We start from the raw sequence: 16,884 nt of genomic DNA, 5'->3' as shown, positions 1-16,884 counted from the left end.
GAACCCCTATAATGAAAATATTGGTGCATATAATGTTGTCCCAGAGGTCTCTTAGACTGTTCTTGTTTCTTTGCATTCATTTTTCTTTATCTGTTCCGCAGCAGTGATTTCCAACAATCTGTCTTCCAGCTCACTTATTTGTTAGTCTGCCTCATTTTTCCTGCTATTGATTCCTTCTCATGTGTTTATATTTCAGTTATTATATTGTTCAACTCTCTTCTCAAAGCTTCTAGTGCATTATTAAACATTTCTTCTATCTTCTTCATCTGTGCCTCATTCTTTTCCCAAGATCTTGGATCATCTTTACTCTCATTACTCTGTATTCTTTTTCAGTTATGTTGGCTATCTCTATTTCACTTAGTTATTATTCTGTGGTTTTATCTTGTTCCTTCATCTGGGCCATAATTCTCTGCCGTCTTATTTTATCTAACTTTCTGTGTTTGTGGTCTCTGTTCCTCAGTTTGCAGGACTGTAGTTCCTTTTGCTTCTGGTGTCTGCCCCCTGGTTGGTGAGGTTGGTCCAGAGACTTGTGTAGGCTTCCTGGTTGGAGAGACTGGTGCCTGCGCACTGGTGGGTGGAGCTGTGTCTTGTCCCTCTGGTGGGCAGGGCCTTGTCAGGGGGTTTGTTTAGAGGCAGCTGTGGGGTTAGGAAGACTTTAGGCAGCCTGTCTGCTGGTGGGTGAGGTTGTGTTCCCACCTTGTTGGTTGTTTGGCCTGAGGCATCCCTGCACTGGAGCCTGTAGGCTGTTGGTTGGGGCCAGCTGTCGGTGCCAAGATGACGATCTCCCGAAGAGCTCATGGTGATGATTATTTCTTGAGGCCTCCGCCAGCAGTGTACTTGACCCCACAGACAGCCATGGCCAACCCCCACTTCTCCACGAAACCCTCCAAGACCCACAGCTATGTCTGGCACAGGCTCCTATGGAGTCACTGCTTTGCCCTGGTTCCTAGTGCACATGAAAGCTTGTGTGTGACCTCCAAGAATGGAATCTCTGTTTCCCCCAGTCCTTTGGAGCTCCTGCACTCAAGCCCCACTAGTGTTCAAAGCCAAATGCTCTGAAAGCACCTCCTCCTGATGCCAGACTCACAGACTGGGTGCCTGACGTGGGGATCAGAATTCTCACTCCTGTGGGAGAACCTCTGCGATATAATTATTTTCCAGTTTGTAGGCCACCTACCCAGTGAGCATGGGATTTGATTATATCACAGAAGCTCCCCTCCTACCGTCTCATTTTGGCTTCTTCTTTGTCTTTGGGTGTAGAATATTTCGTTTGGTAGGTTCAAGTCTTTTTTGTCAATGGTTGATTGCAGTTGTGATTTTGATGTTTTCATAAGAGGAGGTGAGCTCAAGTTCTTCTACTCTGCCATCTTGTCTCCTGCTCCCCACCCCATTCTTGTTCATTTTTGATAGTGTGCTACGTATTGTGACTTTTGCATTGTTGGCTGCTAGATTTTGTGATATTTGTTTAAATTATTTGGAGCATTTTTTGGGGGGAGTAGTAAATTACTTGAGAATAATTTTAATCCTTTCAGTCCTTGCTTCTAATATAATTTAATTCAAGTAAATCATTTAAATTAACTCAGTATTTGCTTGTTATTTCAGGTCTAGAGCATTCTTTAAGACTATCTTCGTTGCACTAGTAGACAATAATACTCTTGAATACAGAGCATCTAATACCTCACATAGTAGAAGATCTTTCCACTCTTTCCAAACATCCTGTCTGTGTGTATGCTTGGGAATTTTTCCACCTATTGTGTTTGGGTTCTTTTTCCTCCATTGTTGGAAGCTTTCTTATATGAATGTACAAATTTTACTCAAGGTGACCTTTCTGTTAGAGCTTCCTGCCTCTCTCTCAGCATACCTCTTTCCTCTGAAATATTTTACTCCAGAAATTCTAATTGTTTTGGCTTTCCTGAACTCTGAACTTTGCATTCTGTAGTTCAGCAGGCTGTAATTTGGTGTCTTCTTTCTGTACCATAACCTAGAAATTCTGTTTCTTTCCCTTCTCTCAGAGATCCTTGTTTTCCAGTGCCATTGTCTCATGTGTAATCTCTAAAGGTCATTATTTTATTGATTTTGTATGGTTTCCAGTTGTTTGGCATATACCATTATTCCTCTTACACCATCATGGTCATGATTGGAAGTTCCTGTGCAGAGCCTTATTTAAACCTCTGTACATGTAGACTCAGTGTTATGTATTCTTATGATTCAGGGCTTTAATGAGATCAATTCCTTTTCAGATTCAGAAAAAAATTGCATTGTAGTTTCCTCTCCAAAGGAAAGGTCAAATGAGCACCATCACTTTGCTATTCCTATAACTATTCCTTCCTTCACATGCATGTGCATTAAAGCCAGTTCAGCTGATATAAATGCCATATTATTTCCCATTTACAGGGTATTATTTTACAAAACCGGATGTAATCATCAAGTTGGAGCAAGATGATCCATTGTTATTAGAAGAAGAATTTCTAAACAAGAGCCATGCAGGTGAGTTGAGTACTTTAGACACAAATCCAGGGGAAGTTAGATCCAAAATGGTCAGTTAGAGGTGGACATTGTGAAGTAGTTTAAACACTTTTCTTTGTGAGGACTTATATCTTGAAGTGTGTAAAGAGTATACCAAATATGATGTAAATGAGTGTGTAAGAAAAGGGATGGAATGTTAGCACATTGATTTTCTCACCTTACAAATAGTAAGCTTCAAGATACAGTACAAACCCAAATACGTAGATAATTATTTTAAATATAATGATATAAACATTTGCATTCAAACATGCAATTTAGCAGTCATTCACATGGGGAATTTTCTTCAGTTTTATGCATTGTTACCTTAGAAGTCAAGAGTCAGTAAATCATGTATTTGGTCCTGGTTTCTGTGTTGTTTCTGTGGCCTCTTTAATATCTCTACACTAGACCATTTCATATTGATTACAGCACCTTTATGACATGTTTTAATAATGAGCTGATCAAATTTCAAAAAATACTCATGAGATTTTTTTTGGCATTATGCTAAACCTTGAATTTAACTTTGAAAAATTGAATTCAGCCTTGACTGAGATTGAATCCTGAATTATCTTTATATGTTTTCTTAAGTTACCACTTTGTATTTCTGATTTTCCAAATTAATTTTAGGTATGTCTCAAATACAGTCTAGTAGCATTTTCTTTTAATAGTTGACATTAGCCCATTCATATTGATTGGCAGTTACTTCTAAATGCTGTTTCTGTGTATAATGTTACAGAAGCTTTTCAGTAATAGCCCTGCTTTCTTTTCTTTTTCAAATAAGTGTGTTATTTTCCTAATAACATAGTTAGGTTGTACTTTGGCTTAAGGTGTGACCGTAAAAATTTATAATCTCATGAAATTGCATAATGATCCATTTATTTAGACAGTGTCTAGTAATTACCTGATGTGTAACCAGTTATGAAATTAAAATGCTTACTTTCTCTTCCTTCCCATATTTTAACACCCAACTTTAGTTTCCTTTATAATCTCTCTTAGTTTTTACCTCTTCAATATCATTGTGACTGTTACTTGATTTGTCAGCTGTAAGTTATGTATTTGGCTTCCTAGCTTTTCAAGATGTGAAAAACATCAGGATTACATCTCATTACTTTTGTTACATCTTACTTTTCCGATATTGAATACATTTTTTCTAAACGTCCAAATTCTTAAGGCCTCTAAAAGAGAGTTGTAAAACAGCACAGAAATGAGAGTAATTAATTACTATAAATTTTATGAGTGATCTGACGTGTAATGATGCAGAAACTTGAGCTTAAGAAAGACCTGCTGTTTTTCTGATCCAGTCATATTCTGTTTCTTTATGAGAATGATAATTCCATGGGTGGTCACTCTACTATTTCTTATCATGGACAGAATAGTTGTATGTATATTTATGCTAAGTTTCATATTTTTATAACTATGAAGAGACAAATCAAACAGTGGGAAATGGTATTTGTTATAAATATACCTCAGAAAGAATTTATTTCTATAATATATAAGGAATTCCGATCTTAAGACAGATATGTCCTTAGTATGGCCTTCCATGACTATCGTATTTTAAATGTCACTCCTGTGTCAAATAATCTTATTTCCTCCTTTTCCTGTTTCATTTTTCTCCCAACCACTCAACACCTAATATACTATTGTGAAGTAGCAAGTTTTCCCTCTGTCTCTTTCCACTGGAATATAAGCTCTCTGAGAGCAGATATTTAAAATATTTTATTTTCTGATTCAGTACCTGAGACAAAAACTTGGGACTCACATGTATGTTAAATATTAAACTACTAAAATTGTTAGTAAAAAGGCAAGCAACCCATTTAAAAAAGAGTCAAAGTCCATAAAGAGGCATTTCTCAAAGAAGGGGATGAATGGCATAGATTTAAAAAAAATGCTTACTCTGGGAAGCACAAATTCAGATCAGATTACACTGTAGTATGATGTTCTTCCCACTCAATTTTCAAACATGGAGAAGTTTTATGATTCCAAGAGTATGATGATATTCAGGGAATCATCGACAAGGCAGGAGCAGTATTAATTGGTATAACTATTTGGGAAAACAGGTTAGCATTGTCTTTACATTTTAACATACCTGTTCCCCATGACTCAGTAGTTTCACTCCCAGGTTTATCTTCTAGAGTTTCCTATACATTTTCACTGGGAGACAAAATAAGACACTCTTCATACAACATTTGTAAAAAGCCCAGTTTTGGAAGGAACTTCAATAGTAATTTACATGTGAACTTAAAGTTAAATCATGATTTAATAATACAATGGAATATTACACACTGCAGGACAACCATGGTCTATGAAGCTAAAATGAAAATTATGCATATGAAATCAAGCAGCAAAAGTCTATTGATAGAAAAATGCCATATATATATATATATAATGGTCAGAAACAAAAAAATGAATAGTATCTTGTTATTTGGAACAGAATGTTAAAACATACACACATACAAAAATTAAGATGTACTTAAAATGAATGTGTGTGGGTAAATTATTTGGTGTATTATAATGCACCAGAAAAGAATATTACCTACTTTATTCCTGACTCTTCTGGGACATTATATATAATTAATATCATGTAGTTACATTGGATTGACCGTAAGGTTGGAGAGAGGTATTTCATACTTACTGATGCAGCAGTCAAATTTCTTTGACTAAGCCAGTGTAACTGAGAGTGGTCTGGGTAGCTCTGAAACATACTGCATTTAAAAAAAAATATATATATATATATATTTTAAAAATTTATTTACCTTGGCCGTGTTGGGTCTTTGTTGCTGTGTGCAGGCTTTCTCTAGTTGCGATGGGCGGGGGCTACACTTCATTGCGGTGCACAGGCTTCTCTTGTTGCGGAGCACAGGCTCTAGGTACACGGGCTTCAGTAGTTGTGGCTCACGGACTCTAGAATGCAGGCTCAGTAGTTGTGGCACACAGGCTTAGTTGCTCTGCAGCATGTGGGATCTTCCCGGACCAGGGCTCAAACGCCTGACCCCTGCATTGGCAGGCAGATTCTTAACCACTGCACCACCAGCAAAGTTCCATACTGCGTTTTTAAGGACTACTAATTTATATCATATCACAGAGGAGTGCAAAAATAATCAGAGAATGAGAGTTCTTTTTCAGATTTAGAAGCACAAAGCTGCATGAAAAATATTTTATAGGCTCTAAGAAGGTATCATTTGAAAGAGAAACCATTATTTTAGGAGTAGCTAAAAAACTGTCAACATGCCATTAATTTTAAGATGAATCCTGATTTAAGTGATAATAATTTGCTTAAAAATGTGTGTGCCTCAATGTGCACATGTGCTCTCCGTCTTTTCATTGTTAAGATGAATGGTATAGGCAGTACTTATTGTGAGAGTGTAAATTAGTGTTGGGAAGCTCTAAGAAGGTATTATCTTGGTCAAGTTTAGAGAGTAGTATTGCCTTAAAAGACATGTAGATTAATCTTTAATCCTTAAGTTGGGATATAGAGTTACTTAGAGAAAGGATTGTGAGTAGAAGATAAATGTTGAAACTGAAAAATATTGTAGTTAAGTTTAGAGAATAGTATTGCCTCAAAAGATATCTAGATTAATCTTTAATCCTTAAGTTGGGATATAGAGTTACTTAGAGAAAGGATTGTGAGTAGAAGATAAATGTTGAAACTGAAAAATATTATTGTAGTTAAGGAACCACTGATAGGAGACAAATAGCCTGGACAGGCTAGACTGGAAAATATGGAGTTGTGAAATGGTAGCTAGAATATCTAATGTGCCTGGAGTTGTTAAAAAAAAAAAAGTTGTTTTCCAGAATGATGCCACTTAATTCCTGTTTTCTGTTGTATTTAGAGTAGTGTGTTCAGTGCCACATTAGGTTATAGCATAGGGATGGCATTTTACATCAAAGGTTAAAATAGCCTAGGTAAGATCAGTCACACATATGAAAGAAACTTTTATGTGAAATGAATAAAAAGGGTATTTCTAAATAGGCTTTTAGAAACAGGTTGAAACATGCTATTTAAGGATCTCAGAAACTAAGTATTTTGAGAAGTAGGTGGAATGCTTATATAGAGATTAGTCATGGTTAAGACTAGTTTCAGGAGAGTGAGTAATCATAGTGAAAGTGGAAACTTATGATTTGATGTTCAAGAGAGGTTTGTTGTTGAACAACCCTGGTATAGTAAACTAAGGCATTAGAACCAGCATATAGAAGTGAATTCATTCTAGGTCAAATTATGGTTTTACCTCTCATCACTTTTACATTTCTTGTACATTTGTATTTCTGTGAATAACTCCAGGAGGATTTGAGCTTGAGCTATAGAATTGTTTCTATAATCAGGAGAAAATTAGTGCAATTATAAATGTATTTTAGTGTTGATGTGTTTAGAATAGAAAAGGGGGGACTCCAGCTGGAAGCTTGTAGACCTCCCACTATAATCTCTAGTTGGAAGTATAAGGACCTGGACATTGTTATTCTTCCTTAGTCCAATTCCTTCTTTGATCTATCATTTGAAAACCCTTATTAATTGATTTTTCTTACAATTCTACCTACTGCTCATAATCAGTCATCCCAGTCTCTCATTTTCAGATTTCCTGAGTGAACCACTTTTGAGAGTCCTATTATCTATTTACCTTACATTTCCTTATTTTTAAAATGCCAACTATATAGTAATAATCATCATAATTTTGTTGTCCTTTTTTCTCAAGGAGTATAGGAATAGTATAAACATTTGGAATGTTTATTTCAGGGAGACTTGGTGCCTAGAAAGCAAATAAATACAATATAGCATATATATATATAAAGGCTGCATCCTATGAGAAATGTGTTTAATGTTCATAAGACATTTTTATTTTCTTTATTTTATAAGACAGCAAACTTGGTAACCTCTTAGAGAAAAGTCTGGCAAATCAAGGAAAATACTTGCAGGAAGACTTTTTTGCTCAACTTCAGAATAAAGACACAGTTGAGAAAACTTTCTACCAGAAGTTACACTGCAGAGAACATCAGAGCACTCACTCAGAAATAAAGACCTTTGAAATTGGAGGTAACTTAAGCCCTGATGCAGCCCTTACCATTCCCCAGAAATGTGACACAAAAGGGAGCTTCTGTCATGATACCATGTTTTGGCAAACCTCGCCCACTCAGACCACCTTTAGCGTACATCAGCGAACTCAAATAAGGGTGAAACCCTATGGATGTAAAGAATGTGGAAAATCCTTCTCTAGGAAGTATTACCTTATTGGACATCAGAGAACTCATAGTGGGGAGAGACCTTATGCATGTAATGAATGTGAGAAAACTTTTACCCACACATCACACCTCAGAGATCATCGGAGAACTCATACAGGGGAGAAACCTTATGAATGTAGTGAGTGTGGGAAAGCTTTTAGCCATAAGTCAACCATAAAAAGACATCAGAGAAGTCACACAGGTGAGAGACCCTATGAGTGTAATAAATGTGGAAAAGTGTTCTATACAAAGTTTCACCTCACTGAGCATCAGAGTAGTCACACAGGGGCAAAACGCTATGAATGTAGTGAGTGTGGAAAATCTATCTGTAGGAAGTCATACCTCGTTGTGCATCAGAGAATTCACACAGGAGAGAAACCCTATGAATGTAATGAGTGTGGAATATTTTTCTATAGGAAGTCATACCTCACTGGACATCAGAGAACTCATAGTGGGGAGAGACCTTATGCATGTAATGAATGTGAGAAAACTTTTACCCACATGTCAAACCTCAGAGAACATCAGAGAACTCATACAGGGGAGAAACCTTATGAATGTAGTGAGTGTGGGAAAGCTTTTAGCCATAAGTCAACCCTAAAAAGACATCAGAGAAATCACACAGGGGAGAAACCCTATGAGTGTAATAAATGTGGAAAATGTCTCTCTAGGAAGTCTCACCTCACTCGGCATCAAAATTCACACAGAACAGAAACCTTAGCAGTGTAGTAAGTGTGGAAAATCCTTCTGTGAAAATTCTCATCTACCTCTGCATCAACGAATTCACAGAGTTGAGAAACCCAATGAATGGGTTAAATGTGAGAAATCTTTTAACTAGATGCTGGTCCTAAAGACTTCAGAGAACTCACACTGGGGAGAAATTCTATTAGTAATGAACGTGAGAAAGTTTTCCCATATAGACTAAACCTCAGAGTACATCAGACAGTCCCCATGTGGGAGAAACCCTATCAACCTAGTAAACTTTAGAAAACTTAAAGCAGCAACCCAGGCCTAAGAACACATCAGAGAAGTCACATGGGGAAATCCCATTAACATGATGAGTATAGGAAAGCTTTTAGCCAGAAGTCAGGTCTTAGGAAACATCAGACTGAGAAACGCTATGAATGTAATGGATATGGGGAAACTTTGACTGGAAGTGCAGCATCAGAGAACTCAGGGGAAGATCAATGAATATAATAAACCTGGAAATTTTCTCTTCGAGAAATCAACCATCAATCAACAAAACTCAGAGAAATCCCTCATGTGTGTATTGTGTATGGATAGTGTTTCAACCAGATTTCAGCCCTCATTGGACATTAGAGGACTCACACAAGAGGTAAATCCTTGAAATTAATCACTTATGAACAGTCTTTCCACCAGACTACTCAGTGGGTATTCAAAATTTACACAAGAACAAAATCCTATGAAGGTAATGGATGAGGAAAACTTTTATACCCAAAGACCACCTTTAGTTTAATTGTACTGGAATCTAACATGAGGGTAGTGGGAATTATGTACTTTTTATGTAAAAACTATCATTATGTAAACATGTTAGAGGATACATTTGGATAGTTACAATACCTCATGTTCCTATTTTCTCTTACTGTCTTCTAGCCAGTGTATAAAAGATAGATGATTGTTACTGAATTGCCTCTTCAGGAAAGAAGACAAACAGTGTTTCCTGCAAGAGTTTTATTGTCTCAGGGTCACCAGTGCATTTAGTGTGAACATTAGATTCATTATGCAAAAGTCATATGCACAGTCGTTTGGAGAACAAATCTGATTCAGTTGAGTTGCTTTGAACAGTGGTACTCACTATTTACCCTGTAAAGAGAAAAAGAAGTTGTATTTCCATTCTCCTTTAGTTCAAAATATTTTAAAATTATCTGGGACTCTTTTGATCTACATGTTATTTAGAAGTGTGTTGTTCAGTCTGCAAATGTTTTGATATTTCTGGCTGTTTTTTTAATTAATTCTAGCTTCATTGTCTTTTGAATTGTGCATTGTGACCCACACTGTTGTCTGTCTCAATCAGAGTGCCATCTGAGCTTAAAAATGTGTATTCTGCTGTTGTAGAATAAAGTATTCTATAAATATTGATTAGATCCCATTGATTGATGGTGCTTCTCAGTTCAACTGTGTCTGTGTTTCGACTGATGAATCAAAGTTTGTTGAAATCTCAAACTATAATTGTTTTCACTTTTTAAAAAATTATTGATTTTTGGTTGTGTTGGGTCTTTGTTGCTGCGCGTGGACTTTCTCTTGTTGTGGCAAGCGGGGGCTACTCAGCATTGCAGTGTGCAGGCTTCTCATTGCTGTGGCTTCTCTTGTTGCGAAGCAGGCTCAGTAGTTGTGGCACATGGGCTTAGTCATTCTGCAGCATGTGGGATCTTCCCGGACCAGGGCTCAAACCCGTATCCTCTACATTGGCAGGCAGATTCTTAACCACTGCGCCACCAGGGAAGTCCCAGTTCTTGCCTCCTATTTTGATCTGTTTTTAGACACATACTCTTAAGGCTTGTTCTGTCTTCTGCTGAATCTACCCCTTTATCATTATGTAATGCTCCTCTTTATTCCTGATAATTTTCCTTTTGTTAATTCAGCTTTGTCTGAAAGTAATAAAGCTACTGTAGTTTTCTTTTGTTTTTTTTTAATGGCTTTTAAAATTTTATTTATTTATTTATTTGGCTTAGTTGTGGCACACCAGACCCTTTGTTGCGGTGTGCGTTCTCTTCATTGCGGCGCACGGGTTTCTCTCCAGTTGTGGCGCACAGGCTCCAGAGCATGCGGGCTCAGTAGTTGTGGTGCGTGGGCTTAGTTGCCCTGTGGCATGTGAGATCTTAGTTCCCCAACCAGGGATCAAACCCATGTCCCCTGCATTGGAAGGCGGAATTTTAACCACTGAACCACCAGGAAGTCCCTTCATCCCTTTACTTTTAATATATCTTTTTACATTCAAAGGGGTTTTGTATAGATAGCATATATTTGGGTCTTTTTTTAATCAAGTCTGAGATTGTTTTTTCATTGGTATATTCAGATAATTCACATATATCTGCCCTGTTTTAAAACATTTATTCATTGTACTTTTTCATTCTTCTCTTTTTCTGCCTTGTGTAATTTTAACTGTGCATTTTATGTGATTGCATTTTCTTTCCCCTTGTTATATCGATTATCATTTTTAAACCTTTAGTGGTTGCCCCAGAGTACACTATACATTTAAAGGTAATTCAGGTAGCTTTCAAATAATACTGTATATGCTGGAGGTTTGAGCAGCATATTCCTAGATAGTTTTATTTATATATGGCTTGGTATCCTCTGGCTTCCTGGATCTGTGGTGGGAGTTTGTCACTAATTTTGAAAAACTCAGCCATTATTATTTAAAGTATTTAATTTGTTTTTGCCTTCTCCTTCTGGTATCCTCATTATACATACATTGCATCCTTTGTAATTGTCCACACATCCCTTGGGTGTTCTGGTTTTTTTTTCCTTATTTTCCTCTTGCATTTCAATTTGCTGTTTCCATCTTGAAGTTCATTGATTGTTCCTCTACTGTGTCCAGGCTACATGGGAGCCCATCAAAGGTATTTTCATTTCTGCTGTAGTGTTCTTTTTTTTTTTTTTTTTTTTGTAAATTTACTTTTTATTTATTTATTTTTGGCTGCATTGGGTCTTTGTCGCTGCGCACGGGCTTTCCCTATTTGTGGTGAGCAGGGGCTACTCCTTGTTGCGGTGTGTGGGCTTCTCATCGCAGTGGCTTCTCTTGTTGCAGAGCACGGGCTCTAGGGATGCGGGCTTCAGTAGTTGTGGCTCGTGGACTCTAGAGTGCAGGCTCAGTAGTCATGGCACACTGGCTTAGTTGCTCCGCGGCATGTAGGATCTTCCCGGACCAGGGATTGAGCCTGTGTCCCTTGCTTTGGCAGGCGGATTCCCAACCACTGCGCCACCAAGGAAGTCCCTGCTGTAGTGTTTTTAATTACTAACTTTTCCTTTAGGTTCTTTCCTAGAGGTTTTTAAAAAATATATATATTTTAAATTTATTTATTTTTGGCTGCATCAGGTTGCGGCACGTGCGATCTTTCATTTCAGCGCGTGGGCTCTTTGTTGTGGTGTGCGGGCTTCTCTCTAGTTGTGGCATGTGGGTTTTCTCTTCTCTAGTTGTGGAGCATAGGCTCCAGGGCACATGGGCTCTGTAGTTGTGGCGTGGAGGTTCCAGAACGCATGGGCTCTAGTTGAGGCACACAAGCTCAGTATTTGTGGCACACAGGCTTAGTTGCCCTGCGCCATGTGGGATCTTAGTTCCCTGACCAAGGATCAAACCCTCGTCCCCCAATTGGAAGGTGGATTCTTTACCACTGGACCACCAGGGAAGTCCCTTTCCTACAGTTTTAATCTCTGTTCTCCTCATGTCCATTCGTCTTTGCGTGTTGTTCTTTTTTTTGCAATACAGCCTTTAGCCTATTAATCATATTTTAAAATTCCAGTCTGATAATTCCAAAATCTGTCATATTTAAGTCTGGTTCTCTTGCTTGCTTTGTCTCTACATACTGTATTTTTGCTTGTCTTGTAATACATTGTAATTTTTTGCTGAAAGGCAGACAATTTATTGGGACTTCAGTGGGAGGGTTTATGTTTATCTTGGTAGGACTTACGCTAGTGTGTTCACTGCATGTTCACTGTTTGCTATACCTGTAGGTGTCTAAATCAATTTCCTCTAATATGCTTGTTTTTCTGTTCTTGATTATCTTTGAGTTTCCCTAGAATTTCCTCCTCTGAGTCTAAATCTTGCAGTTCTTTCAGCTGTAATCCTCTTTTATGCAAGAATCCTGTTGATGAGTTGATAGGTGTGGAGGGAGGGGAAGCATTCTATGATTCTGTGATTACATATCAGTCTTTTACTTGACCTGTGCCCCTGGGATGTATCCTTCTCAAGTGCTTCTCAGCTTTTTGTTTCCCATTGGTGTGAGAAACAGGGAGGCTTGAAGTTGAGTGTTTTCCTTCCCCCACATCAGTTAGATTAACTCAGAGTAATTTCTCTTAAGAACAGGTACAGAACAGAATACTCTGGGTATATTAAAAATGGCTCCTTTTCCCCCTCCCTGCTGGAAACACGAGGGGATTTTTCTCTGACCATCATCAGGAGAACTTGGTGGGGCTCCTTGAGGTAAAACTCATGAATGTGTGGCATTTTCCCTAAGAATAGGCTCACGGGCGTTTCTAAATCTCAAGCTAGTCCATACTCAAGCTCCAGCAGTTTGATTATATTTTACCTACCAGTTTCTGGCTCTAGCAGCTTCTTCTCTTGGCAAGCTGTGTTTCTCTATATTCACCTTTTTTGGGGCAGTTGTTTTCCCAGTGACCTTGTTGCAGCAAGGGGGACCCCTTCCAGGGCCCGAGAGCGGGCTCTTGTCTAACACTTGGAAATGAATTGTCCGAGGAGACATACATGCTGACAAAGCAAGAGACTTTATTGGGAAGGGGCGCCTGTGCATTGAGCAGCAGGGTAAGGGAACCCAGGAGAACTGCTCTGCCACGTGGCTCACAGTCTCGGGTTTTTGTTTTTTTTTTTTTGATACGCGGGCCTCTCACTGCTGTGGCCTCTCCCGTTGCGGAGCACAGGCTCCGGACGCGCAGGCTCAGCGGCCATGGCTCACGGGCCCAGCCGCTCCGCGGCATGTGGGATCCTCCCGGACCGGGGCACTAACCCGCGTCTCCTGCATCGGCAGGCGGACTCTCAACCACTGCGCCACCAGGGAAGCCCCCAGCCTCGGGTTTTATGGTGATAGGATTATTTTCCGGGTTGTCTCTAGCCAAACATTCTGACTCAGGGCCCTTCCTGGTGGTATGTGCATCGCTTAGCCCTGATGGATTCCAGTGAGGAGGATTCTGGGAGGTTGGTAGGACATACTGAACTGGAGTCTCCTCTCTCCTTTTGACCTTTCCCTAATACTTCCGGTTGGTGGTAGCTTGTTAGCTCCATGTTCCTTACCAGGATCTCCTGTTATAAAATAACTCATGCAAATGGTTACTGTAGTGCCTGGCCAGGGTGGGCAGTTTTAATCACTGTTTTCCCCTAGCAACCTCAGTTGTCTGATAGATCCAAGAAGTGTAGTTGTTCACTTTATTTGTTAGATTTTCTTCATTGTTGTGAAGATGAGACTGACAATTTCAAGGCTCTTTGCATGTTGGAGTGGAAACATGAACATGCAGTCTCCACGGCTGTTGATAATGCTGCTAGGCTTGAAGTATCCCTGCTCTGATGCACTTCCTCAAGGCAAAACTGAGGAGCTGTTCCAGCTGCCTCTCCTTCCCAGGTAAAATCTCTGCATCACTGCTCTGGAACTAGGTTCAGGCCGTATCCTGCTTCTCCTGGAATGACATGCATGCTCTGCAAACATGCTGGATAGGGGCTGTAATGGCTAGTCTTCTTGGATTGCCCGTCCCTGTGTGGATACTCCACACTGTGAGCTACTATGAGGTTTATTAGGATTCAAATAATTTTGACTTACTATACCTGGAGTAGAGCTTCCGTCCCATGTGTACTGTCTGGGTGGGGATATTCACTGCCATGTCTGCAAGAAAGAGCTTCTGCAACCCTGGGTGGGCAGAAATGAGAAATTTCATGTCCTGCCCCTCCTGAGGTAAAAATGCAAAATTCTGAAATGGGGGAATGGAGCCCATTTGCTGGTTTGAATTTGCTCAGATTCGCGTGCCCACAGCAAAGATCTGTGGGGTGGGGGAAGGGGAAAGTAGTGCATTCATATTTCAGACTCTGGCTGTTCTTAGTAAAATTTAGATTTTCTCAAATCTATGTTTTTCCCTTTACGATATGCACTACAGACAATATCCAGACACTTTTAATAATATTTTAAAGACAGTTTTCTCCAGTTAAATCAGCTTTTTTTGCTGTTGTTGTTGGGTTTTTTTTGTTTGTTTTTTATATGAGTAGATGACCCACCACATCTCAGTGGTTAGCCTCAGAAAACCCTTTGGCCACTTTAAAATTTTTCTTCTTATGTTTAGGTTTTGAAGTTTTTCTGTTGTGTACCTACATATTTTCTTCATATTTATGTTGCTTTGATTTTGAGATTCTTGGATACAAAAAATAATTTTGTCACCAAATTTTGGAACTTTTCAGTAATTATTTCTCCAGATATTTTACCATTTTTCTCCATGTCTTAACCACACACATTCGATCACTAGTATTTTCTCACAGATCACTGATACAGTGTTCACTTGTTCCTCAGCCTATTTCTCTCTCTGATCTTTAGTTTAGATAATTTCTATGGATCAAGAATGTGCCCCCATAACAAAAAGCAATTGCCTGGTTGTGCATGACTGAAAATACTGGCGTGACATATTTTGTTCATTATTATACTTGTTTTTGGCTGAATTAGTACCAGTTGGGTACTAAGTACTCGGTCACTAGCAGCCCAGAAATCTAAAGACATTGCAGTTTTTAAAAGATCATTGTGGCTGTTTTGCAGAAAATGGAATGCTAACATTAGAGGCGAGTGGACCATTTCGGGGTGGCTGGAATAAACCCAGGAGAGAAACTATGATGCCCACAGGCTTGATGTGTATTCCCAGGTTAATCCAGCTAATAGGCCTTAACTCTGTATCTTCTGGGGCAGATGTTTGTCTGCCCCCAAAGAATAAGCAGGGATTGGGTCCTGGACAGCCAATGAACTGAATCTGTTAAAACTTCCTATTTTATCTTCCATGTAAATTTGATGATAGTAACACCACCACCACCTAACACTTGTAAAACACTTGCAGTGGCACATTGCCACTCCTTTTGTATAGATTAACGTCTTCACACTTCTTAATAGCCCCGTGAGGCTGTCAATATATTATACACATTTTGCAGATGAACATACAATGGTTTAAGTGAGGTTAAGTGTCCTACCCAATATCCCATAGGAGACCTGAGACTTGAGCACATGGAGTCTGGAGACAAATCCATGCTCTTCAATGTGTGTCATGTACCAATGCTGGATAAGTCAGAGCATACTATTTGGGACTCCATCATACAAATTACAAAGGCAGACAATATACGGATTATAGAATTAAGATTTGTACAGCCAGTTCTAGATAGATACTTCACTGAAACACATTAGAAAAAAACACATTACAAAAAAACCCCATGAAGTTTCCCTTTAGAAAGCTTTGGGTAACCTAGATGACTCTCCATTTGAACGACCCTGCTTCTCCCCTTCTTCACCCTAATTCCTGCTCTTATACTTTAAATTTGCCAAGAAAGAGTGAACTCACAGAACCATAGACACACCCCCACCCCCAGACCCTACTAAAGACAGAACTCCAGGTCCGTGCTCCATGCCTATATATCTAACTCACTGTGTGGCCCTCAGGTATGCCCTGTACCTTCCAGGACCTGTTGTTCTTCAGAGCTCGCTAATGATTTCTTGCTCAGGTGCATCCTATGATTATGATAACCACAGGCTGGTCCAGCCACAACATTGGCTCTGGTAGGCGAAGTGTCTGTGGTTTCTCACCAGCAGTAATACATCCTAGGTGAGTGCCTCAGGGATTCCTACTCAATAACCTCACTATCAATAGAATGAGACCAATACATCCTGCTGGTGTAGCCAGAAGGATTGCATGATTGTACTTGCAGCTAACCAAGGGGAGTTTCCTTTATCAGTGACTGGCTTAGTGACTGGCTAACCCCGCTGGGTAACACCCTTTGAGAAGGCAGCAACCACTTGCTGGAGGTCCATGACACTGCTTTGTGTTTTTGCATATTCCTCTGCCATGTGATGTCAGCAGTACCCATCCCTAAGTGTCACAACTGCCATAATAATTGAACAGTTTTCCCAGAGCTGCATGGTCAAGGCCATATGATCTAATAAAATGATTAGACCACTAATTATAAAGGTCTTAATTAACTGTTAATATAATCAACTGTCTTCAACACCTCACGCCAAGGAAAGCTAAGGAGGGTGGATTGAATCATAATGCTATTATCACTGCCCAGGGTGGAGATCTGGTCAAAGGCACAGTGAAAGGATATTCCCATAGGTAAGGTGGAGGGAAACTTACTCCTGAAGCCACTGAGGCAATAGGGTGCCAGGACTATTGTGTCGTAACCTAGATGAGTGAAATATCCTTGCAACAGAAACTCATGGCACCAAGAAAGGGGAAATTCAACCA

General features: G+C 39.2%; 1 protein-coding gene across 11 annotated transcripts in view; it reads left to right on the top strand.

Moving 5' to 3' along the window:
* LOC131762013 (zinc finger protein 25-like) overlaps positions 1-10,350 on the top strand; it is a 32,015-nt gene extending 21,665 nt beyond the window's left edge. For 8 of the 11 annotated variants that reach the window (XM_067039818.1, XM_067039815.1, XM_067039823.1 and 5 more), the window contains 2 exons: positions 2,395-2,487; positions 7,355-9,832. In XM_067039818.1, coding sequence (XP_066895919.1) covers positions 2,395-2,487; positions 7,355-8,442 — 1,181 coding nt within the window. In that variant the 3' untranslated portion in view covers positions 8,443-9,832. Of the gene's footprint in view, positions 1-2,394; positions 2,488-7,354 lie in introns of all 11 variants that reach the window. The other 3 variants (XM_067039822.1, XM_059073406.2, XM_067039821.1) reach the window with 2 other exon arrangements.
* Positions 10,351-16,884: the final 6,534 nt, after the last annotated feature.

This window comes from Kogia breviceps, chromosome 8 (genome assembly GCF_026419965.1).
Source record: "Kogia breviceps isolate mKogBre1 chromosome 8, mKogBre1 haplotype 1, whole genome shotgun sequence".
Taxonomy (NCBI): Eukaryota; Metazoa; Chordata; class Mammalia; order Artiodactyla; family Physeteridae; genus Kogia; species Kogia breviceps.
This window is presented reverse-complemented; position numbering and strand designations above follow the sequence as displayed.